Source organism: Pseudonaja textilis, chromosome 5 (assembly GCF_049901715.1).
Source record: "Pseudonaja textilis isolate UNSWEBS1 chromosome 5, rPseTex1.2, whole genome shotgun sequence".
Classification (NCBI taxonomy): domain Eukaryota; kingdom Metazoa; phylum Chordata; class Lepidosauria; order Squamata; family Elapidae; genus Pseudonaja; species Pseudonaja textilis.
Genome location: NC_141994.1, coordinates 55,131,696 through 55,151,914, shown reverse-complemented (window position 1 = coordinate 55,151,914; position 20,219 = coordinate 55,131,696). Strand labels below are relative to the sequence as shown.

Below are 20,219 nucleotides of genomic sequence, written 5' to 3'. Positions count from 1 at the left end.
CCTCCTTTTTTAAAAACATCCAAACCCAGTTCCTTCCTTCCTTCTTATATGCCAGGGGTCTTCAAACTTGGCAAGTTTAAGCCTTGTGGACACCCAGAATTCCTCTTCCAGTCATGTTAGCTCAGGAATTATGGGAGTTGAAGTCCACAAGTCTTAAACTTGTGAAGTTTGAAGACCCTTTTAATTTATACAACACGAATGCAACATGTCCTTAAAAAACCAAATCAACCTGTGGAAATAGAACTGCTGCAAATGTGAATATTCTGTTTGTTATTAACTTTCCTGCAAGACTTCCTTGTAAGTCTTGCCCAGCCTCAGGGGAGGTTTTGCTTGAATTAAACTGTTTGGCTACTGGTGAACTCAAGGTGTCCAAGCATAGCAGGAATTAACTCCACCCACAGATCTGGATTCAACACTTGACTTTGCCTTGGATCCTTCCCTTTTATTGCTGGTTGATGTTGGTAGCTTTGAGACTCATTAGGACAACAGTTGCTGCCGGGATCCCAAATCCTGAGATGGAGCCATTGAACTGTATTGCCTTCTCTATTCTTTTGCTCTCTTCAGCTTGCCAGAACGCATTTTCAAAAGGTGACCAATCGTCTCATGATTTATCATAGTTAACACTGCGGTTAGGAGATTAGCATGAATATGGCACAATTAGAACATTTTGAAATAAGAGTTTGGGAGATAGTTTTACAAAATAACTGTGCTGTGTTTAGAAATGTGCTGTTGAGGGGTTTTTTCCCTTTCGCTTAGTGAATTTTGTCTTACAGTTATTTCTAGCTGTTCAGTGTTGCAAATACTAATTTGAAAAAACAGCTTCTAAGGGAGAAAAGTATTACATTTTCATTCTGAAGAAAATTCATATTGGGTCAGCTAGGGGAATCTACTCAGCAATGTTTTTTCTCTTGACTGTGAAGGGAAAATGTTGAGAGCAAAAGAGGCTATACTCTTGATTCCTATCATAAAATTGAGGATTGGCAGTAGACATGCAAATAATGGAGAAAAAAGATTAATCCAGAGTAGAGTGTTGGATCACATTCCTGGGATAGGAAAAGCCAGGGAAGAAAGGAAAAGAAAGGTGTACTGGATAGCAAATGATGATAGGGAGCTGCTACGAAAAATGCATAGGTGATTTATTTCATTGATTTTTAAATAATCACAATTCTAAGGAAGGTAGATCTGATATAGCTCCTAAGCAAATGAATGATTAAAATAGTAATTCAACAGCTGAAGATTCCCATGAATGCTGCCTTCATTTGCAGCCATACCTGAACAGAAAAAGAAGATGCAATACCGAGATCTCTTAAGTGAAAAAGACAACCTCCATTATTATGGAAATACTTTTGAAACCCAAAGACTTAAAAGAAGGAGAAGGAGAAGGAGAAGACTTAAAAGGAGGGGGGAGGAGGAGGAGGGGAAGGGGAAGAAGAAGTTGTTTTTGGACTAGGTCATTCTTTCTGATGTTTTTAGTTCATAAAGAGCAAAACATATTTCAATTGGAACAGCGAGGTGCAAAAGTTTGATCTTAGATATAGTACTAAAAATACTGTTTACAGTTGGCTGCAAAAGAATTTAAGAACTTTCATTCTGTGGGAGGCATTTGTTAACGAAAAGGAAGGAATGACATCAAAACTTTGTAAAATATAATGGAATTCTAGCTCAGTGGCAGGCTGTGTGCTTTGTCTGAAGAATGTTTTTGCTAGGTTTTGTTCAGATAGCAGGTTAAAGGAAAAAGCAAAGAGAAAAATCTCAGCCATCCAGCCAGTGCTGATGAAATTAGGTAAGGTAGAAGAAGGAAAAGTGTTTCACTAGCCTAAAAGGCCATTAAAATGTACAATTTGCCATAAACACCCTTGTATTAGTGATATAGGATGACCTAGATTCAGAAAGAAAAGGTGATTTGGAGTCTGCTCTGTTGGCAACTCTTTTTAAACAAGCTACATCTTTTTCTGAGTTCACCATTCTATTTCAGTTTCAGGTCTGATTTTTCAGGTCCAATTTTGTTTAAGGAATTGTAGACTGGTGAAACATGCACATATACACAAATTCAAAAATTTGGGATTCAATTTTTTTTTACTACTGGTTCTGTGGGCGTGGCTTGGTGGGCATGGCAGGGGAAGGATACAGCAAAATCCCCATTCCCTCCCCACTCCAGATGAAGGATACTGCAAAATCTCCATTCCTTCCCCACTCCTGGGGGAAGGTTGTTGCAAAATCCCATTCCCTCCTCACCCCACTAACCTGCTTTCCAGCTCTGTTCTCATCTGCAGGGCAACAAAAGACGACCCAGCCAATCAGCTGGGACTTGGGAGGCAGAGAATAGATGGTGTGGGGTCAGTCAGAGGTGGTATTTGCTGGTTCTCCGAACTACTCAAAATGTCTGCTACTCTTCTCCAGAACTGGTCAGAACCTGCTGAATACCACATCTGCACAAATTTCCCCTCCCCTCTTGAATCTGGATCACCATACAGCCCTGCATGGTATGATCCTATATCATTTAGCCTGAGGTGAACAATCTGGGCCCAAATATGTTGCTTTCTGATAGTCCTGAAGCCACTTTTAACCACCATTGCTAACAACTGATGGGATGTCTCTTGCCATTTGGCAAAGGAAACAGACTTTTGCGTACTTAATACAACAGCAGTAACTATGGGAAGGATCCTGGAGTCTTAGTGGACAACCAGCTAAATGTGAGCCAGCAGTGTGCAGCCGCCGCCAAAAAAGCTAATGCAATCCTAAATTGTATTAACAGAGGGATACAACCAAAATCAAGTGAGGTACTAATAACACTTTATAAAGCCTTAGTAAGGCCACACCCAAAGTACTGCATCCAGTTTTGTTCACTATATTATAAAAAAGGTGTTGAGACTCTAGAAAAAGTACAGAGAAGAGCAACCAGGATGATTAGGGGAGTGGAGGCTAAAACATACAATGAACAGTTGCAGGAACTGGGCTTGGCTTGTCCAGTGAAGAGAAGGACCAGGGGAGACATGATAGTGGTCTTCCAATATTTGAGAGGCTGCCACAGGCAGGAAGGGGTCAATCTATTTTCTAAAGTGCCTTTAGGCCAGACAAAGAATAAGGGATGGAAACTGAACAAGGAGAGATTTAACCCAGAAATAAGGAGAAACTTTCTGACAGTGAGAACAATCAACCAATGGAAGAGCTTGCCCTCGGAGGTTGTGGAAGCGCCTTCACTTGAGACTTTCAAGAAGAGATTGGACTGCCATTTGTCAGAAATAGTGTAGGGTCTCCTGCTTGGATGGGGGGTGGGTGGACAAGATGACCTACAAGGTCCCTTCCAACTCTGATTATCTGTTATCTGTTACTTCCCAATGTAAAAATAACATGGTAAAAGAAAAAGGGAAAGCCAAAAACTCCCAAGAAAATAAGAACTTAAAAATCCCAGCTCCACCTATTTTCATTCTTATCTTACCTAATACAACCTTCAAAATCTCCCCAAATGATAAAGTTAGCTACAGCAATCAAAAGATTTTCCTTGCCTAATGTATGGTCTTACATAAATGTTAGTGCTGGCTGGGAATTTAAGCCTATAATACCAACCTGTGGGACTCTTTCCTGCCTGCCTATCCCCACCCTCCACCCCCTCTCTTCTTTCTTCTCATCTTTAAATAGGCCAGGCAGCTGATGATTTCTCTTGCAGAATCATTTTAGGGATTAGAAAAGAAATATAATTTAAAGTGTTATATAAATAATATCAATGATCAGTGCAATATATTTTAACTGTCTGGTGGGGAACACCATGAAATTAGAAACAGTAATACCTTCTTAACAACAAATGTTCACTAAAGTGTTTCCAAAGTTGAGGATGTGGATTTACAAGTTGAGTTTCCTCTAGAAAGATACCTTCAAACACAATTTTGTTCTTTCTTCTTCTTCTAGAGATGGAAGTAGGATCTACCAATTTTTCATGTTCTCGTAAGTATTCACAGTGATGCTGGAAGGAGGCTTATTTTTGAAATGCAAGTTTCTAAGTCAGGAAAATTTGGGAAGAATTTTTGGTAATTCTTTTGGAAAGTTCTCTAATCTGTTTAATGTCATGCAGATAATGTTGGGGTAACCCACTGTCTCCTCATGGGTTGGAGACAAAGAGTTCTGGTCCCACCCTTCTGGATGGCTATAGTTTGGCTACATTCACACGGCATTTAATTAAAATTAACCAAATCAGAATTTGCTGCTCAAATCAGTTCTGAGGGTTTTGATAAATCACTGAACTAATTGCAGATAGAGCTTGTCAAAATGTCACAAAATCTTAGCTACTAAGACCCTGGTTTTCTAAGCGGAACCATTAAAAATGGATTTCAGTAATTTAAAGAAACTTTAAAAAATTATTTTGGAATTTTGCAAAGTCTCTGGGGTATTATTAGTGTGATGGTGATAGAAGACATGTGCTTTGAACATCTGATATACAATAATAAAAGATAGAGAAAACACCTTTCTCTTTCTGTGCCTCAGATCCTGAATTCTGCTCTGAAGCAACCACCTGTTGCCAGAATGGTATGGATGGGTACGGTTGGATTGCTGCAGCGGTTGGCTGGAGTCTCTGGTTTCTCACCCTTATCATCTTCTGCATTGATAAAATGACCAAGCTCAGGCCTGACGAATCCAAATATTACGCAGCATGATGTTAAATAAAACCAACCCACACTTCTGCTTCTTGATGCCTATTGTGAGGCAGTTGGATGGAGAAAATAACCCAGACTATTCAACTGCTGAAGTGTAAAATAAGGACATTGGTGCTTTCTACCAAAATGACCTAAGTATGATGCCCACAAAGAAGATTATGGTTTTAATCCTGCTCTCAATTTGGCAACACTGGACAAGAGAACCACTGCTCTAGTTTACAGAAATATTTGCAGTCCTATGAAGCAAGAATGTGCACTTCCTTGGGATTCTTTTTTCTGGTTGTGAATTGAACAGCTATCACTGAAAGGACCATTTATCCTCTTTCTTAAGTGGCTTAAGAGTCAGCTAGCTGACATTTCCTTCAGCTGACACAGATGGTGATAATTTGTCAGGGTCATGATTGGAATCAAAGCTTGTAGCTTTTCCGCTTTTCTTTTTCCCTTTCTGAATCTGAGCCAGGGATGATATAAACTAGTCAGAGCTTGCTGGGGAACCTAATGTTTTCAGTTCTGGGAAATATCAACACTGTAGTATAGTCAACACTGAAACAAGGTGCTTCCAAAACAACCAAATTGTGTTTCTGTTCTCTTCCACCTCATTTCTCAATGGCCCTACTGTGAATGCTGTTTAATAACCCTGTGTCTTTCCATTATGTTATGAAACCTATGGCATGTGTAAAATAGTCCCCAAAAGCCAGGAAGGATGTTTAAGAGAGTTGTCATATGTAATAAAGAATGGTTATACTGTATATCTCTTCTTTTCTGTGACAGTGTGGTAGCTCATGGTTGTTTATCAATAAATGCACCAGCCTCTGCAACCAGCCATGGGTAGCAGTCTTAAGTTTGTGTATCACCTCTAAAACATCTTGAAAGTTGTTGCCACATTTTAATGTTTGTGTCTGCAGGAAGGATCAAAATGTTCAAGTTAATGGCTGTGCTTGTATGATCAGAATTGTGTCCTTTTTCATGTTCTGCTTATTTATTTATATCCCACCTTTATTTTTATAAATAACTCAAGGCAGCAAATATACCTAATAGTCCTTCCTCCCATTTTACCCACAACTCCTATGTGGTGAGCTGGGCTGAGAGATAGTGATAGGTCCAAAATTATCCAGCCACTTTTCATATCTAAAACAACTCAGCCTCCCGGTTTCTCCCAGTCATGATGGCACGCTAGTTAGAATTCAGTATTTTCGCTAACTCTGTCAACTGCCAGCAGTTTGATTCTGACCAGCTGAATGTTTGTTCAGTCTTCCATCCTTCCAAGGTTGGTAAAATGAGGACACGAATTGAAGGGGACAATATGCTGACTCTGTAAACTGCTTAGAGTGGGCTGTAAAGCACTACAAAGCGGTATATAAGTCTAAGTGCTATTGCTATTCTAACCTGGTGTCTTAACCACTGGGTCAAACTGGCTATTTGCACATGATTTGCCTTTCTCTACCTTCCCTTTTCCAGCTTGAGGGAGGAACAGAAAGAGTTAAGCAGTTCTATTTTATTCTTGTCTTCCTTTTCAAACACCATCTAGTTGCCCTGAATTTTAAAATTGATAGTTTTCAAGGTAGTAAGTGAGAAATAGAAGAGAGAGAATTTGAGAAAGAAACACATGGATTACATTTTTTTTAAGGCTTCTTCCAGGATGAACTTGGTAAACCCTTTTTGTTGAAATTAGGGAAACTATGATACTCCAGTAGGAAATCAGAAGTGTGATACTCACCTACCTCAGTAAATAACATTTTTCTCTAATGATGGATTTTTGTTGTTGTTGAAACCTGATTTTTACATTTGGGTGTATCATTTCATATTGTTTTAAAAACATGATTAAGATCTTCAGTGTTTTTCTACATGGGGAATTTGCCCACACCCACAGCATGATGAGGCACTGTCAATAATCAAGGTAAGATAAGGATGGACTGTGCAACTGGAGAAGGGGTGTGTATGTGCAGAAGGAAGAATTTTGACAGTAGCACCATGGCTTTCCAGAGAGGGGGCAGCACATTCCAAAGAAAAGTTGAAAACAAGGGACTGCATAGTCCCAAATTGGATGGGCAGTGGCAAAAAATTTGAGGATAGCTATAATCCTAGAATCCCCAGGCATATTAGGTTAGGAGTCCCAAAGATTCTTTTTCAAGAGGCACCTGGACTTTCTTGTTTTTCTTTGAAGACGTTTTACCAGAAAGTCCAGGTGCCTCTTGAAAAAGAATCTTTGGGACATGAACTGGATGACCATAGACCAGGGGTGTTAAACTTGTGGCCTGTGGGCCGGATGTGTCACACACTGACCACACTCACTCCCAGTTTAGCAAAGGGGGGGGAGGAGTTGTGATATGTCACATGATGTGTCGGTGTGAGTTTGACACCCCTGCCATAGACAATTAGGTTAAAAGATTGTAGCTTTACTTTAACTAGAATCTGTCTATTAGATATAAGCAAATAAAGAACAGAACTCAATTAGATCTCACCTTGTCATTTATCTTTGAGCTTAGGTCTGACATGGATCTCATCAGACTAAAGCTAGGGAGTCAGAAATGGCAATCATGTGGCTGTGGGATTTGCCTAGGTAGCAACTGGGACTTCCAAAATTATCACCCCATGTTGGCATGGTCATGTGACATTGCACTTTATGACTGCACTGCTTAGCGATAGAGACGTTGATCCCAATTTCTAACAATAACTGAGGTGTACCTATAATCCCATTGAGGTTTATGGGAAGGTGATCCTGACTAACTTAAATCCTGCTGGTAATAATGCTGATTTTACAGTGTTTGGAAAACAGTCTTGAATGAGGGACAAGCTGCATAATAGAAATGCAATTTCAAGGATCACATAGGCAAAATGTAACATCATAAAACCATTCATTAGTATCCACAAGAATGTAAATGCACTGATGTCACACTCCTGCTCAGACAATTCTTTATGCTACTGCTTTAGCTTTAATTTACTCTAAGAACAGAAGTAAAATACACTCCAACAAAGAAAATAATTTAGTTAGAACTTTCACTCATATTACGTGGGTTATAATTAAAGCAATGTCTATATGACGGTAAATTACATCTCACAACAAACAGTAAAATTAAAATCCTGTAAGAACTAGTGCCTGGATGGCCTGTATCACTGTCTCAGTAGCAATACGTACAAATGCAGAGACTGCTTCTAATGATGAAACTAAGCTTTTGTTATTCTAAAATAGAATCAAAATTTTAATTTTAATTTAATTTTTCATTTTAATTTTGTAAGTTTCACTTCTGTTAAGATCTGAACGCAGTGTGTGGCTTATGATGAACTACTGCTGGTGACACAAAACCACTCAGGCTGGCTTTCTGTTCAGCCCATCTTAAACCATTAAGTCTCCCTAGGTTTTCCTTGTACAAAAAGCAGGTAGCATGTCTACATTTATGACCTTTGGCAAATGAACAAAAAGCTTAGCCATCCAAACTGTAGCCTCAATCTCAGATCCTAGAAGAACTTTTGCAAGTGATCTCAAGAGTACCTTCGTGCACTGTGGTTTTCCAGGGGTATACCTAGGGGCGCTGAAAATGTTATGCTTTTTTTAAAAAAAAGAAAAAAGAAATGCACAAATTCATAGGACCATATGTGCAGTACCAGGTGTCCTACAGGTAAACCGCAAGTGCCCTTTCAGCAGTTTTAGATTTGTTAGCATGCATTTTCTTTCTCAGCAAGAATGCCACTCCTTCTGTCTAAACAGGTACAGTACGCCTTAGGCATTCATTATAAAATTCAAGTGAGGATGCAACTGGAAAGTGAGTTTTATATTAACATCTGGTATCTAATTTGCTCACTATGACAAACCATTTTAAACTGCTATACCAGGGGTGTCAAACTCACGGCCCATGGGCCAGATCCATCCTGCGGGGTGCTTAGATCTGGCCCATGAGGCTGCCCTGGAAACAGCAAAGGACTGGCCCACGGTACCTCTGCCTGCGAAAACAGAGCTCAGGAGGCTGTGACAGCCACCTGCAACCCTCTGCCTGAGCTCCATTTTCACTGGCAGAGAGTTACAGGAGGCTGTCACAGCAGAGGTGATATTCAGCAGGTTCTAATCAGTTCTGGAGAACCGGTAGTGGAAATTTTGAGTAGTCCAAAGAACTGGAGATTTTACAGTATCCTTCCCCTGCCACGCCTACCAAGCCACGCCCATAGAACTGGTAGCAAAGAATTTTGAATCCCACCACTGCGTTACAGCATCCTGAGCTCTGTTTTTATTGGCAGAAGTACCACAGGCATCAAGCCACCACAGGCATCTCCAACAGGAGTGACATCAAACTGGCCGTTCCCACCCTGGCTGTGCCCACCTGGCCTCCAAGATCAAAGAAAACTCTGATGCGGCCCTCAATGAAATTGAGTTTGACACCCTCTGCTATATATACCCTTTTTGAAAGTGAATCATCTATTTAAGAAAACATCTTGGGATGTGCAGGTCTATACTGATCTATTTGCAATCATTTTTCAAGAAAAGGAAATCTACTTCATGGGAAGTAAAATTGAGAAAACATTTCAGGAGGAAATATTCCAATATTTTGATCCAGAAAAGAGCATAACTCTTGGGCTTGGCTTACCTTTGCCCATAGAGTCTAGTGACCCTCTTTGAAATGACTACTTAGTCATACTAAGTGAGCCACGGTGGCGTATTGGTTAGAGTGCAGTACTGCAGGCTACTTCTGCTGACTGCCGGCTGACTGCAATTTGGCAGTTCAAATCTTGATCATGTCTGATTACAACATTTCAGATTAGAAGCATCCACTTCCAAAGGAAGGGAAAAGGAAAAAGAAAAAACTGGAGTCACCCACATGTCTGCTAAATATTATCTATGATAGATTTCCCTCATGGATTTTGGGAGCCCAAGGGAAAATAATTCATGTACAGTAATGCCATCATCATGCACATTTAATGTTCTCTGCGTCACTTGTGAAATGGCCCTGGATGTGTCTCTCCACTTATTGAGCCATCTGCTACTTGTCCATCAATAACCTATTCGTGCCAAGTACAGTTTCTAAAAAGAGGATTAAATGGTTTCCCCAGCCTGAATAAATGAGATTCGTTTGTGTTTCCTTCGTTTGTGTCTTCATGCTGTTTTTTTTTTAAAAGAGGCCTTCATTTTACATTTGCAAACATCAGGATCAAGAGACACTTTGAAGCTTCAGCACCAGAAGAAAGACAAGAAAAGTTCAAAGATTGGCTCCGTTTGGAAGCAATATTAAGCAATGATTATTCTCTTGGTTTAGCAAGTTTCCCCAAGTCCTTTCTTCAAGACGACTCACTATGGTCTAATTAAAGTAATTGTATGCACAGGAACAATACCACTTGCATTGTATGTGAAAAGAAACATGTCAGAAGTATATATCCCCCCACCAACCCCACCAACAGCCAGAGATTTCCACTCAAGACCTACCACTAATCTGAGGTACCTTTCTTCCCTTAATCAAGGGCTGGCATGTTCAAATGACTGTCATTTAGAGGGTAGTACTGCCTTCTTTGCAGCATATGAATTTCCGGATCAGAATTACGAAAGAACACTCCTAGTCAAAGTACAATTATAATGCCAAAATGCTTAAAAGTAGAAAGTTTAAAAGATGGTTGTCTGTCAAACATTTGCTGAGTCTTCCCAACTTTATCATTCACAGAAATCTCTCTTGCGCTACAGCTGCAGCTGCTGGCTGAAGAGTTCTTTTCTCTTGCTTCATAGATCCCTAGTATTGTACATGTTTACTCCTCTGACAGAAGAACAGCAGGCTCTTGCTGATTTTCCTGCAATTCAAGCTTCCACAGGAAGCAGATAATTGGCTAATTTGCAAGGACAGAACAAATCAGCTGTGGAAGTTTTGTACAATGGTCTGTTTCTGAGAGAGCCGGAGAAGCTCCTCTCGGATTGCTTTGATGAGGGAGGCAGACGAATGTCCTGTTTGGAGGTCCTCAGTGGAGCTGGTGTTGTAGCAAAGCCCTGGGCCCTGTTGGTTGCTGGCTGGCAGATGAACAGGTGGAGCTGAAGGCAGTCGAGCCGAATTCCGCGGCATCTGGAAAACTGGTGAGGAGCAATATTCGTGATGTCCAGGTGTATGTGTCTAGGGAAAGGCACAGAGCATTATTCCAGGTTCAGCTTAAAGACCAAAAGGTACAGGGGAAAAACAGAAAAAGACACAGGGACAGAGAAAGCAGAAAGTCTTCCTTTGATTTGAAATAAAAAACGGTTTTTAGAGGAATATTTGGTCTTGCTGGCCTCTTTCTAGAATTCCTCAAATGTTAGAAGATGGTTGCCAAAAGGATAGCTCTATTGCCATAAAAACGATGACACATGGCATACAATTTTATGTGTTAGAATAAACTTCATGAAAGGAATAAAAGCTTACAGGTAATCCTCATTTAGTGATTGGCTCATTCAGTGACCATTTGCAGTTATGACAGTGGTGAAATAGTAACTTTGTGACCAATCCTTGTCTTTAAGATCTAATGAGGTCCGTAAACCAAAGGAAAACTGAAGTATGTTTTATCATGATTTAATTTAGCATCTACTTCAGCTTAACAATGGAGTTGCTGATTCCAACTAAATGAGAACTACCTGTATTCTGAACTGACAGATACACTTATTTTACTTCCATGTAAAGCTCAACTGGAAATGTCACAGATTGTTTTTTTTTTTAAAGTCCAGTTTTCTGATTTTGTTGCTTTACATTTCTTCCTTTTATACTCATGTAAGTTTATACTGTACTCATCACATTAAGAAAAGAGTTCATGAATCTGACGAAATGGATTTTAAGTCTGCAAAAGCTTATGCCACAATAGCTTAAAGACAATAGTCTTTAAGTGTCATAGTGCACACTGGCTTCAAAAGTTAATCACAGTGATGAAACAAGCACCACTTACTTTATTAGCCATCTAATTCATATTTTGTATTCATGTGCATTTATGATTAAAAGAAAATACATACTTATTCAAACTAAAGGTATTTCATAACCTTGTGGACTACAGCAACTGTGTTCAACCTGATGCCTTTTAGATGTATTAGGTTTTAATTCCCCTAGTCCTCAACTCATGGAAATTGATCTAACACAGGGCTGTCAAACTCCCGGGCTGTCGGCCGGATGCGTCACACGTTGGCCACGCCCACACCCGGTTTTAGCAAAGGGGGAGAAACTCCTGATATGTCATGTGATGCCGCCGTGATGATGTAAGTTTGACACTCCTGATCTAATATATCAGGAGGACAACTGGTTAAGAAGCTTCTTCTATAGGCACATTACAGTTTTCAGAATCAGTACCAACAAAACAATGCTGCATGTACTTTCAAAAAGGAGACTTACCCCCTTGGAATCTATAGATCCATTAAAATGGTGAGACTTGAGCTGAATAAGTAAAGAGGAAGGAAGGAAGGAAGGAAGGAAGGAAGGAAGGAAGGAAGGAAGGAAGGAAGGAAGGAAGGGCTTGCGAAGAAACACTGAGGCCACAATATTAACAATGGCAATGGCATGCAGAAGAGACAGACTTGGCTAAGTGCTGCGATAGAGGAAAACAAGCACCCAAGAGTTTACTCCAGTGGGAATCTGCAGGTGAGAGGGAGGAATTTAATTCTATCTTTCGGAGCACTGTATATATCAAGACTGGCCAGAGGCAGAAGCAGTGGCTGAAGCCAGGCAGTTCTTGATGCTTTAGTTGTCTACCATGTTGAAGGATAGAGCTAGAGGGGCTATGTTAATTTCCTAATTTGCTTGGCCTCCCTTAGGTGAAACAGAAAGTGAAACCCCTCTCACCAATACTTAATAAAATGTAACAAAATTTAACAAACAATTAGGTCAGCCTCTCTGCATAGAAAGCAGGAAATAACTAACTTGTTCACTGACTTAGGTTGCCAAATATTTTGGCCCTGTTTCAGATCTGGCTCTTACCAGTATATTAGGGATAAAACTGAAAACATTACCTTACATTACTGAAAGAAAGAAGCTGCTGAGAGAACCACAGAAGAAAACGTAACTTGCCAGATTTAGAAAGGAAAGTAACAAGCGAAATGGATTTTGCTGATTAATCCAAAGATTCTGCACCAGCTAATTTCTTTCATTCTAGACAAACTGATAGAACAACTGACTTGGACTCTGCCAGTACACTGTCAATGAACTAAGTTTTGGTCTGTCTATTATCTAAGATCTCTTATTTCTTCACTGTTTGTCAAGGCACAAGCCTCACCAACCTGGGCACCACTATTTGCCAATTAATTTGGAAGGTTTTTATTTTAGCGTTATAGGGCGCCTAGAGCATGAGTTAAGGTGATGGGTCCAGAAAATTCAGTGCCCATTTCACCGGTCTTAATTGTAGTCAGTTTTGTGCCCACTCAAACTATGTTAAACAAGGCTGTATGTTTTTCTATGTAGCAGATCTTGCAAATCCCCTTCCTACCCTTCTTTGTATGACAATATCATACAAGATTGCACTGGATCAGTTAAATTCATATTATATATGATAATACAGAATTGGCTAGAAGTTTACTTCAAAGCAGCAAAAGTGGGAGCAACTATTGTTTCTTATATATGATTGTCAGCAATACTTAGAATTTAAACTCTTCCTTTTGAAAATAAGGCCTAGGTTTTGTATTTTTATTTGAGTCTTGCTATTTCTTTAGTAAACCAAAAAGTAAAATTTTGACTCAGAGATTGAATGGAAGGTACAAAAATACCACTATTGCTGACAATAATATATTTCAGAATTACCTTACTTTAGTGAGGGAAGAATAGACAATGAGATGTATAAAATCACTAGCTTACTATGACAAATTCTGAAAAGAATTTATGGCAGAGAGAAATAATCATTCTGCCTTTTATAAAGGACAGTTGTGTGACTGTAATTTCACTGCTCACAGAGTGTTTAATAATAATATTATCCCTGAGTCAAGTAACTTTTGACAGTCCTCCAAATATATATAAAACCTATTTGATTAGAGAAGACAGCAGCTAAACAGAAAGGAATACAAATACTAGCAACAATGCCTCCATCATAACACCTTTGATGTGTTTGGAAGCTATCGCCTGTGTCTTTGACGTAGGAGACAGCAAGCATGTAAGGAACATGAATGAGAGATACCCCTACCCTATACGGAGGGATAAAGAAGAACTCATGATAATTCAAACATGCATGCCAATGAGAAAGCCATGCTCTAAAATCAGGATTTTGCACCCATGGAATTAGCTTGCAAAAATAAAACATCAAAGAACACAACCAGACATAGCTTATATTTTGTAATACTAAAAAACCTTTTCAGTCTCATCTGATGTCTTTCCAACGATAGAAAGTCACAATACTCTGTCACACCAACCAGGCGATTTTCATCTCTTTTTCAGAGAGGTGTGAGGTTTGACAGAGCCAGTGGTTTCAGAAAGACATGTTCAGACGAGCCATCTTCACTGAGAGCATAAGGAGAAATGGGGGAACCTGAGGCTCCCTAGATGATGCATTGCTGGCTGGTGCTAATCGGGACAAATAATAGGTTGCCTAACTTGGCATAAAGGACCAGAGCCAAGACTGAGTAAGAGAAGGACATAAAAAGCAGAGATTTAAGGGCTGAAATACGAAAAAGACGAAAGCAGCAGCTAAAAAACAACAACAGAGAAGCAACTAAAAAAATTGAATTAAGGAAACACAAGACTGCTTCAGAAACTATTCAAACACGGAGCACAGTACTCACTGCTTCTCTCCTAGCAAATTCATCCTCTCCGCGGTATGGGGGCCACCCTTGTTCCCCTGGCTGGCCATGCCCTGCTCTGCCTGAGGGGATCTCCATTGGTTGACCTCCGATCCTGCTAGCAATTCCCACCTGAGTGAGGTGCTGTATCTGAGAACCTTAAAAGCAAATATGGTTTTGTTTTCATCTTACCATGCAGCATCAGAAGAGTGAGGGGCAAACAATCAGAGAAACAGGGATTGTGGAAGTAAGACATAACCAAACAAATGAGGCTCAGGGGGGCGGTGGGGGGGATTATTCAATTAACTTTTTTGGAAAGATTGACAAATTAGAATAAATAAATAAAAAAATTTGCATGCAAATTTTTCGATGTGGTTCCCCCGCCCCAAGTGGAGGGTATTTTCTGTGTGATATTTTTTTAAAGGATCATGCTGAAGGCAAGCATGGTAGAGCAGAGAAGAGGGGAAGAGAAAGGGTCAGAAAGGCAACACTTCTGACCTATCAATATTTAATCGTCATTTATGTGCAGTTTAGGAGAATTTACTTCAAAGTGCTGGAAATTTGCCTTCAATACAAGAAAATATTTGCTTAATTTAGGATACTCAGCTGCACGGTCAAAGCAGAATCCACTTTTGGGAAGAAGAGTTTTCATATCTATGTTCTTATGTGAATGGAAGATGGGGCTGAGATGAAATCAACCTTTACCCTTTAAACCCCACACAAATGAGGAAATGCCACTTAAGGTTTCGAGCAGCAATGTTACAATTTTAAATCTCTGCAAGATCTCACTTTTAAAAACCACCCCAAAAACTACACACACATACACACACACACAAAATCCCCCGTGGTAAAATGTTTGGCTTTACTTATTTTGAGGGAGCTCTGAGGGCTGAACTTTGGTTGCCTGTATTGAAACTCTCTTAGCTGCTTCTACAGACTGACTCCTGGAATAAGGAATACTGACCTGAATGCGGCTGAAAGTCCTAAGTTGTTTCTAATGCTAATTTTATACAAACGATACCCAGTGATATTGTTTAAGTTAATGAGCAGACATTTTCCCCTGTTTACCTTTTAAAACATACTCAGATCTTAACTTGGGATGATTTTGAACATTCTTTTGTTTATTCTAAATTGGCGTTTCTCAACCTTTAGCAACTTTAACATATATGGACTTAGATTACAGGAATCCCCCAGCCAACATGCTCAGGTTGAAAAACACAACAAGTAGTCCTCAACTTATGACCACATTTGAGCCCAAAATTTATGTTGCTAAGTGAGACATTTTGCTAGATGAGTTTTGCCCCATTTTACAACCTTTCTTGCCACAGTTGTTAAGAGAATGATTGCAGTTGTTAAGTTAGTAACACAGTTGCTAAGTGAATCTGGCTTCCCCATTGACTTTGCTTGTCTGAAAGGGGATAGAGCAACCATCATAAATACGACCCAGTAGCCATGCATCTGAATGTTGATCACGTAACCATGGGAAGCTGATCATAAGTGTGAAAAATGTCATAAGTCAGTGATGTTGTATCTTTGGATGATCACTAAACAAATAGTTGTAAGTCAAAGACTACCTGTACTTTCAAAGGGAAAACAACAATAACCAAACAAGGGTTTACAGCCATGCACGCTGCTTTTCATAAATATGATGCCATATATATCGTTGTTTTTATATGTGTGTATAAAATATGCCCTCGTCTGGAAAGGCAAATCTAACACTTTTCACTTGGTCTGGTTTCTGATAGATAAGAGAGATTAGAAATGGCAGTTGAAGTACTTAGTTCCTGAGGTAACCTTTTCATCTCCTCATGTAATAAATCAAAATCATGCTGGAAGGGTGCACAAGCTAATTCTATCTACGTGCATTTATAGGCATATTTCCCGGTGCTTCTGTGGGAAGGAAATGTCACGGTTCTTACAAGGGAAGAACAAAAGTGTCCCATACTCTTTGTCCCTACCCACTCCAGCTAATGGTTGCATCTTTTACAGTTGTCTTCCTACTAAAAGGCCTCTTGGGGGAATTTGGATGAAGGAAAATCTCTGATATTTGGAATTATGAACATTCTTGAATATTTTATTGCTTTCTCTTCATCATTATTATATGCAAACCAACTATAGATTTATACATACATTGGAACTGCACTACTGAGTCGGATTAACAAAAAGTAGATCCATCCCCCAAATATAGAAACGTTTCACACAGAGGCTTAGAGGAATTGTTTTGCAGGGAGTGCAACATTAGTATAGTTGATCATCCAGATCCTTCCCAGTCCAGGCACGCAATTTATTGAGCTAAGATGAGAAGGGGACTAATCATGTCTCTTCTTTATAGTCTAGATTTAGGGTCTAACTTAACCATCGAATTGTGAATATTTTGTAGCAGATAAGACTCTTTGTAATACAGATTTCTTAAAAGTCATTACCTGAAGTGCTTCCAACTGGTCGTGGCCGTGCCACTGATGGCATTTCCTCTGGGTAGATGCCTCGAGTGGAATATTGGACATCTGATGGCTGCGAATCTGGGTGTATTAATTCAACAGGTGGAAGAAACCCAGATCCAAGGTTTTGCCTGCTAGTAGAAAAACAATGAAACACATTCCTTCATCCATCCATTCATTCACTCATAAATAAGTCTTTTGTACTACTTCAGTCTTACATAGAATGGAATGGAATGGAATGGAATAGAATAGAATAGAATAGAATAGAATAGAATAGAATAGAATAGAATAGAATAGAATAGAACAGAACAGGAGTTGGAAGAGACCTTGGAGGTCTTCTAGTCCAACCCCCTGCTTAGGCAGGAAACCCTATAGCATTTATCCTATCTCTTCTTAAAAATTTCCAGTGTTGGAGCATTTACAACTTCTGGAGGCAAGTTTCTCCAATGATTAATTGATCTAACTGTCAGGAAATTTCTCCTTAGTTCTAAGTTGCTTCTTTCTTTTATTAGTTTCCACCAATTGCTTCTTGTCCTGCCCTCAGGTGCTTTAGAATAGAATTCTTTATTGGCCACGTGTGATTGGACACACAAAGAGTAGAGAATAGCTTGACTTCCTCTTCTTTGTGGCAGCCCCTGAGATATTGGAACACTGCTATCATGTCACCTCCAGTCCTTTTTTCATCAAACTAGACATACCCAGTTCCTGCAATCGTTCTTCATATATTTTAGCCTCCAGTCCCTAATCATCTTTGTTGCTCTATAAAAAGCATTATAAAGTGGTATTAACACTTCACGTGTTGTACTTACTCTAAGTAGTTATCTATCCATGCATTTACAAGATGCATTTGTGAACATATGTCTCAGTTCTCTAGATGTCATCATTGAAAAGATAAGGAAATGCATCAAAAGACATGTTAACTAGATGCTAGCAGAATGAGAAAGGACCAAGTTATGTAGGTGGAGTTCTCTGGCTTGTTCCTTCTACCAAGTTTGAAATTTGGTTCAAAATAAGGAAGAGGTATTCTTAGAAAAAGAAATAATTCTTCTGCAAATACACCAATCAAATAATTAGCAAATACCTCTGCAGTAGGCCTGGAGCTGAGGGTGGAGTCATCCCAAAATCCATGTATCTCTGAAAAAAGACCATATGTCAGGGGGAAAAAAACATAACTATACCTTCTAAAATAATCAGGGTATTGTAAAATAGAACTTAAAAGGAAAAATTAAGAGAATAAAATATTTCCAAATATTGAACACTTTAAGAAAACTTCTATCAAATCAAAAAATTGGGCAGCATGTTATACAAGCAAATCAAGGATCCTATTACAGCAAAGGTGGGGAAATATAGCCCCTTTATGATGTGTGGACTTTAACTCCCAGAATTCCATGCTGGCTCAGGAATTCTGGAAGTTGAAGTCCACAAATTGTAAAGGGGCCATAGTTCCTCACCCTGTATGACAGAAAAGTTAGTGATATTCAAAAAATGGCAATCTTAGCAAAAGAAAAGATAACACTGTTATATAAATAAAATACAAGAAAACAATAATGGGTTAAAATAAAATAAAAGATTTTAATAAGCGTATTTTCAAAAAAATTAAATACTAACAACTAAAAAGCATAAATGCAGATGCCCTTGAATTCAATTTCTGACATCCACGAGGACCTAATCATTCAATTTTCTGTTAATAGTAAATAAGTAATGTTGCATTTTTTAAACTGTCTAGTCTAACTTATAGCCTGGCAATTTCCTAGATGTCTTCTATCCAATTACTAATGAGACCTAATTTTATTTAACTTCCGAGCTCTGACACAATTGGACAGATGCCGAGAAGCAGAAAATGTAGGATACCTTTAAGAAGAAGAAGAAGGAAAAAAAATTCTTGAGGACAGAAGGAACTATTCTTTCTCACAAGGAAGCTCTTGAGATGAGCATCAATGAGACTACTAACTGTGTGAGCCTGGCTGTAGGGTGACCCCCACTGACTGCTCGGGGTATCTCTTGGAGCCCGGACAGGAGTGCTTGTTGACTGTCCTCCTGACCCTCCAGGATGGGTGATGGATGCTTGGGTACTAGGAGCCACCAGGGCAAAGGCATCATCCAGGAGAGAATGCATTGTTTGCCGGGCCTCTTCAATCGATGGCTGAGGAGGGACATATTGGAGAGCATGGGAAGGAAGGCCTGAGTATTTTCCCAATTCAGTTGAAGAAGGTGTCTGGGGATCTGCAGGAAGGTCAGGATCAGACTGGAAAAAAAAGATGGGGAAACAAGAACGCACACATTATCTAAATATTATCTGGGTGTGATATTATTTGTCATAACAACATCTATGTGTTACATTGGACAAACTTTATTGTGCATATTCTGAGTATCATTAGCAGTATCTCCTTCTCCAAAGATGAGAGCTGATGACAGTGTACCCAAGATATTTCAGCCCCAATCTAGGATCCTTCGCAGGCAGTCACTTTCACAACAATCTTTTTGTTGTGTTGAATTTATTTCTTTGTCAGTAAATATAAATTCAACCTAAAGTAAGAATACTTCTAGTAAATACAGGTTGAAGCTTTCTTTGCTGAGCAATGAGCCAACCATTTCTCCTAATCTTATCATGCAGTTTATGGAGAAATAATGATGATATAGCAGTCCTGGGCTGCAAATTTATATGTCCAGAACTGTTTGGGATTGTGTACTTTTTAAATATGGGAGGAAGGTGAAGAAAGACTACAGCAAAGCATTTTAAAAAGTTCCTTGTGACATTCTGATTAGCAAGCTCATTGGATATGGGCTGATTAACACGAGAAGGAAGTAGATACAGAAATGGTTTGAAAATTTTATTCAAGGAACACTCAGCTATGATTCCTTACCAAAGTAAAGGGAAGTACCCAGTGAGGTGATACATTGGTAGTCATTTTTAATAACAGTTTGAATAACAAGGAAGGAAGAACAGTTATCAAATTTGCAGATCATTCAAAAATACCCTAATACCCAAGTTTACCCAATTCAAAGCAATCTTGATAGATTAGAGAAATCGCTAAGAATTATGGAACAAATACAAAGTTATATGCTAAGGAATCAGAATGAAAATAAATTCTGAGTGCAGTATATCTGATCTAGAAACTGTCCTTGTGAAAAAGAACATTTAAAAAGTCAGTTGTAAACCGAGTATGAATCAGTGGAGTAGCAAATAACTTTTTTTTAGGTTGAATCAAAGCAGAATTCAAAATTTTAGGCTATATTTGTTTACTTCGTTCTGCAATGATTGCACCTCGCTTTGAATGCTGTAGGTGGAAAGAAGTGTTGATCAGTGGTAGCTAAAAATGGGAAGGATTTAAAAAAAACTGGACTAGTTAGGAGAAGGACAAGTAAGATTAGGGACTGGTAAATTCTACTAAGGGAGATTAACGGCATTGGAACTCTTAGCCTTGTGAAAAGATGAATGGGGGAAATATG

At 39.1% G+C, this 20,219-nt stretch overlaps 2 protein-coding genes across 4 annotated transcripts in view; one reads left to right on the top strand and one right to left on the bottom strand.

Annotated features, from left to right (window-relative positions):
* Positions 1–466: 466 nt before the first annotated feature.
* On the top strand, positions 467–5,472 carry TMEM213 (transmembrane protein 213). The gene is made up of 3 exons (XM_026703246.2): positions 467–588; positions 3,907–3,942; positions 4,480–5,472. Exons 1-3 carry the CDS (start codon positions 516–518, stop codon positions 4,647–4,649), a joined length of 279 nt encoding a protein of 92 aa, XP_026559031.1. The 5' UTR covers positions 467–515; the 3' UTR covers positions 4,650–5,472.
* Positions 5,473–7,559: 2,087 nt separating this feature from the next.
* KIAA1549 (KIAA1549 ortholog) overlaps positions 7,560–20,219 on the bottom strand; it is a 121,247-nt gene continuing 108,587 nt past the window's right edge. Inside the window, exons 16-20 of one of the 3 annotated variants that reach the window (XM_087934910.1) lie at positions 18,721–19,014; positions 17,851–17,903; positions 16,755–16,903; positions 14,335–14,489; positions 7,560–10,729 (exon numbers count right to left, since the gene is read on the bottom strand). In XM_087934910.1, coding sequence (XP_087791036.1) covers positions 10,475–10,729; positions 14,335–14,489; positions 16,755–16,903; positions 17,851–17,903; positions 18,721–19,014 — 906 coding nt within the window. In that variant the 3' untranslated portion in view covers positions 7,560–10,474. The remainder of the gene's footprint in view (positions 10,730–14,334; positions 14,490–16,754; positions 16,904–17,850; positions 17,904–18,720; positions 19,015–20,219) is intronic. The other 2 variants (XM_087934911.1, XM_087934912.1) reach the window with 2 other exon arrangements.